General features: G+C 38.1%; 1 gene segment (V, D, J or C); it reads left to right on the top strand.

The window, feature by feature from the left end:
• The first annotated feature begins 4169 nt into the window (after positions 1-4169).
• Positions 4170-4788, top strand: LOC116099912. The segment is given in 2 exon segments: positions 4170-4245; positions 4427-4788. Coding segments are annotated over 2 exon segments (438 nt in total).
• Positions 4789-5433: the final 645 nt, after the last annotated feature.

Here is a 5433-nt window from a genome sequence, read left to right as displayed (position 1 = left end):
CACCCACAAAAACAAACATATCAGGAATCAACAGTCATCTCTCTTTAATATCTCTGAATATTAATCAACTCAACACACCTATAAAAAGACATAAGCTAACAGAATGATTTTGCAAACAAGATCCAGCATTTTACTGAATACAAGAAACACACCTCAATAACAAAGGCAGGCACTATCATAGAGTAAAAGGATGGAAAAAGGTCTTCCAAGCAAATGGTCCTAGGAAAATAAGCAGGAGCTGCCATCCTAACATCCAATAAAATAGATTTTTCAATCAAAAGTTATTAAGCATGATGAAGAAGGGCACTTCATATTCATCAAGGGGAAAATCCACCAAGAAAAAGTCTCAATCCTGAACATCTATGCCCCAAAGGCAAGAGTACCCACATTCATAAAAGAAACTTTAGTAAAGGGCAAAACACACATTGAACCCCACACAATAATAGAGGGAGACTTCAATACCCCACTCTCACCAATAGACATGACATTGAAACAGAAACTAAATGAGACACAGTGAAGCAAAGAGAGGCTATGAAATAAATGGACTAAACAGATATCTACAGAACATTTCACACTAAAACAAAAGAATACACATTCTTCTCAGAACCTCATGGTATCTTTACCAAAATTGACCATATAATTGGTCATAAAACAACCGTTAATCAATACAAGAAGATTGAAATAATCCCATGTATACTATCAGATCACCATGGCTTAAGGCTGGTCTTCAAGAACAGCAAAACCTACAGAAAGCCCACATACATGTAGAAACTGAAAAACTATCTACTCAATGATAACTTGGTCAGGGAAGAAATAAAGAAAGAAATTAAAGACTTCCTTGAATTTAATGAAAATGTTGACACATCATACCCAAACTTATAGGGTACAATGAAAGCAGTGCTAAGAGGAAACTTCATAGCACTAAGTGCCCTGATAAAGAAATTGGAGAGATCTTACACTAACAACTTAACAGAACACCCTAGAGCCCTAGAACAAAAAGAAGTAAACTCGCCCAAGAGGAGTAGAGGCAGGAAATTGTCAAATTCAGGGCTAAAATCAACCAAATATACAAAGAAAAAAATACAAAGACCAAAAAAAACCCAAAATCTGGTTCTTTGAGAGAATCAACAAGATAGATAAACCTCTAGCCAAACTAACTAAAGGGCCAAGAGGCAGTATCCAAATTAACAAAATAAGAAATGAAAAGGGAGACAGAAGAACAGAAATGGATGTTATTAAAAAAAAAATCAGATCCTACTATAAAAGCCCATACTCAACAAAACTGGAAAATCTAGATGAAATGAATGGTTTTCTGGACAGATACCACATACTAAAGTTAAATCAAGAGCAGGTAAACTATCTAAACAGGCCCATAATGCACAAGGAAATAGAAGAAGTCATTAAAAAATCCTTCCCATATTCAATATTCAAATCCAGATACTATTGTGGATGGTGACAAGTACTGGCTGACAGGAGACTGATGTAACTATCTCCTGAGATGCTCTGACAGTGCCCAACTAATACAGAATCAGAGGCTCACAATCATCCGTTGAACTGAGTACAGGGTCCCCAATGAAGGAGCTAGAGAAAGGACCCAAGGAACTGAAGAGTTTGCAGCCTCTTAGGACGAACAAAAATATGAACTAACTAGTACCCTCAGAGCTCCCAGGGACTAAACCACCACCAAAGAATATACATGGTGGGACTAATGGCTCCAGCAGCATATTTATAGCAGAAGATGGCCTACTCTATCATCAGTGGGAGGAGATGCCCTTGTCCCTGTGAAGGTTCTATGCCCCAGTGTAGGGGAATGCTAGGGCTAGGAAGTGGGAAAGGTGGGTTGGTGATTGGGGGAGGAGGGAAGGGGCAGGGATTTTTGTTTTTGTTTTTGTTTTTGCTTTTATTTAATTTAATTTAATTTTATTTTTTTTCCAGAGGGGAAACTGGAAAAGGAGATATCATATGACATGTAAATAAAGAAAATATCTAATTAAAAAAACAAAAGAACCCCACATTTATTTAGTTTAGTTTTTAATTGTATGTATATGTTGTGAATTTGTGTAGGTGAGTGCAATGCTCAAGGTATCTGGAAAAGGGCATTAGATTCTCTGGAGCTGGAGTTCTGGGCTATTATAAGCCAGTAGACACAGGAACTGGGATTCTGAATTCAAGTCCTCTGGAAGAGTAGTAACTGCTCTTACCCTTGGATACATCTCTATAACCTCCATTAAAAAAAGTTTTAATTTCTTAAACAAAAAAACAAAAACCAAAAAAAATCTGCCCAACCAAAAAAATTGAATGTTCTTTATGTACAACATTATTATGAATTGTCAAATGTTGATTGTGTCCCAGTTGTATATGTAAAATTGAGTATGGTTCAGAACTTATATTTAAAATTTATTTGATATTTTAATCCATGTATATACTGAGTTTTGAGCATTTAGTCCCTCCTGCCTTCTATCTTCCTTTCCATTCTCCCTGGTGAAGCCTTCTCAATATATCCTATTCTAATTTGCATTTGTTTCTTTTGTCTTCTGATCGATAAGGGAGGATCCAGTCCATTGTGGGTAGGGGCAGCCCTTGGTCATGAACTTGAGTTCTGTAGCAAAAAGAACTGAGAAAGCTACAAATGGGGAAGCAAATAAGGAGCTTCCATGGCTCTGCTAAGCTTCTACCTCTGGGTTCCTGCCCTGTTTGAGTTCCTGCTCCAACTTTCCTCAGTGATGGTTCACTCCTGCCTCTTCTTCATGGGTCACATATCTCTCTGAGCTCTCCTTATCTACTCTCAAATGTGGAAACCCAGAAACCTCACTCATGCTAAAGAAGTATGATTTTGTGTTGATAGTCTCTAACTTTCAGGCCTCTATCTCATATTCATGAGTAAATTGAATATTTATAAATTAGACATCCAAGACCCCATTTAAACAATATACTAATTAATGCTTTATATGTATTCCTTAAAAACAAAACTTATCATCTGGTTTTGAAGTCCATGGATTCAGTAAGACATGATAGTATTATAGAACACATACAACTGTATATGTTTTGTGTGTATCTTCTTACAGATATAATATCCCCTGATGGATTATCCCTTTCTTTTAGTTACTTTTCTATTGTTGTGGTAAATACCATGAACTTAGAAAAAAAGGCTTCTGTCAGCCTTTCAGAGGGTTAGACTGTATGAAATCAGAAACAATGCATAAGGTAGAAGACTTGGTACCTGAGCTCAAGGCTCACATCTCAAATTGTATGTATGTACATATGTATTTATGTATGTATGCATGTATTTATGAATGTATATATAAGTATGTGTACTTTTTGTGTGCTTAACTGAAATTATAGATGGCAAAGAATCATCATATGAATGCTTGGAATGAGTCAAACCTGAGTGTTTTAAAGAGAAGCAAGTGATCTCAACCACTGAGCTGACTCAGTGCCCCTATAGGCTTTCTTTCTTTCTTTTCTTCTTTTTCTCTTTCTTCCTTTCTCTTTTACTCTCTATACTTCCTTCTCTCTTTTTTTTATACTTTCTTCTTTTTTATACTACTTTTACTCTCTTCTTTCCTTCCTTCCTTCCTACTTTTCTAGCTTCCTTCCTTCTTCTTTTATTTCCCTCCTTCCTTTTGCCCTTTCTTTAAAAAAATATATCTTTTTATATCCTCTATTCATTCTCTCCTCTCTACATTTCCATTCCTTCTCCAATCCCAAATTTCCTCTTCTCTTCTCCATCATTTACCTTCTTTCATTCCTTTAGACTTCCTTTTCCCTTATTTCTTTCCTTTCTTTTTCCCCTTCCTCTGTTTCTTTCTGCTGATGCCTAGCATATTTAATGTTTCCTATGATTGAATCAAAAATAGTTTTTGTATTATTTCTGAAAAACTCACCTGCTATAAATTTCTTTGAGTTTAATGGTAGGCTTCTATGAGAGAATCTAGACCTTTGTGGTTTGAGAGCCCTAAGTTGGTGCTTGAGCTTCTGTGTGGACATCTTTCCCAGTGTTTGCTTACTGTCTTTGATGGTATTTTTGGCTGTTGATTTAACTTGGATAATCTCACACACTTGTGTCCAGGTAATTTACTTCCTTATTTGATAACTACTTTGCATAGGTCTCTAGAGGCCAGCCCAACTGCCCATGATTTATAAACCAGGTTTTTGCAGTGAGATCTGAAATGCATCAGACCAGCATGGGCATCAAGATGGAATCACAGTCTCAGGTCTTCATATTTGTACTGCTCTGGTTGTCTGGTGAGATATTTAAAAGTACTATAATATCCTAAAAGTATTTTTTATGTAGAGAAATATCTATTTCCTATAGGAAGCCAATATTATGCAGACAATGCAATTAGAAAAGTTATTTTGGATTCCAATGATTATATCAAAACACTTTGAGTATATGTATGTATACATTATCTATTTCTGATTTCAGGTGCTGATGGGGATATTGTGATGACCCAGTCTCCCAAATCCATGTCTACAACAGTAGGAGAGAGGGTCACTATGACCTGCAAAGCCAGTCAGAATGTGGGTACTGAAGTGTCCTGGTATCAACAGAAACCAGGGCAGTCTCCTAAACTGCTGATCTACTGGGTATCCAACCGGCACACTGGGGTCCCTGATCGCTTCACAGGCAGTGGATCTGGGACAGATTTCACTCTCACCATCAGCAATGTGCAAGCTGAAGACCTGGCAGATTATTACTGTCAGCAGGATTATAGCTATCCTCCCACAGTGGTACAGGCTCTTACACAAACCTCCTTGAGAGTCTTAAGAGCTGCCTGCACCATGTAGCCCTTGACCTGCATACTTCCCCTTCTTTTTGAGAGCTGCTATGCCTGACTAACTGATGCAAAGTTTGGCTGCAAATTTATGAACAGATGGTTTTTGTTTATTAGATATTTTCTTTCTTTACATTTCAAATGTTCTCCCCTTTCCCTGTTTCCTCTTCAGGGGGGAAAAAAAACCTTATTCCCTTCATCCTCCCCCTCCTCACCAATCTACCATCTCCAGCTTCCTGGCCCTGGAATTCCCTTACATTGGGGCCTTCACAGGACCAAGGGCCTATCTTCCCATTGTTGACTGATGAGGCCATCCTCTGATGGAGCCAGGAGTCCCACCATGTGTACTCTTTGGTTGGTGGTTTAGTCCCTGGGAGCTTTGAGGGTACTGGTTAGTTCATATTGTTGTTCCTTCTAAGGGGCTGTAAAACCCTTCAGCTCCTTGGGTCCTTTCTCTAGCTCCCTTCACTGGGGACCATGTGCTCAGTACAATGGATAGCCATCTACTTCTGTATTAGTCGGGCACTGTTAGAGCTTCTCAGGAGACAGCTATATCAGGCTCCTGTCAACCAGCACTTGCTGGCATCCACAATAGTGTCTAGATTTGATGATTGAATATGGGGAGGATTCCCAGGTAGAGTAGTCTCTGGATTGTCCT

This window comes from Mastomys coucha, unplaced genomic scaffold (assembly GCF_008632895.1).
Source record: "Mastomys coucha isolate ucsf_1 unplaced genomic scaffold, UCSF_Mcou_1 pScaffold20, whole genome shotgun sequence".
Taxonomy (NCBI): Eukaryota; Metazoa; Chordata; class Mammalia; order Rodentia; family Muridae; genus Mastomys; species Mastomys coucha.
The sequence above is the reverse complement of the archived record's forward strand: the minus strand, read 5'-3'. Positions and strand labels throughout refer to the sequence as shown.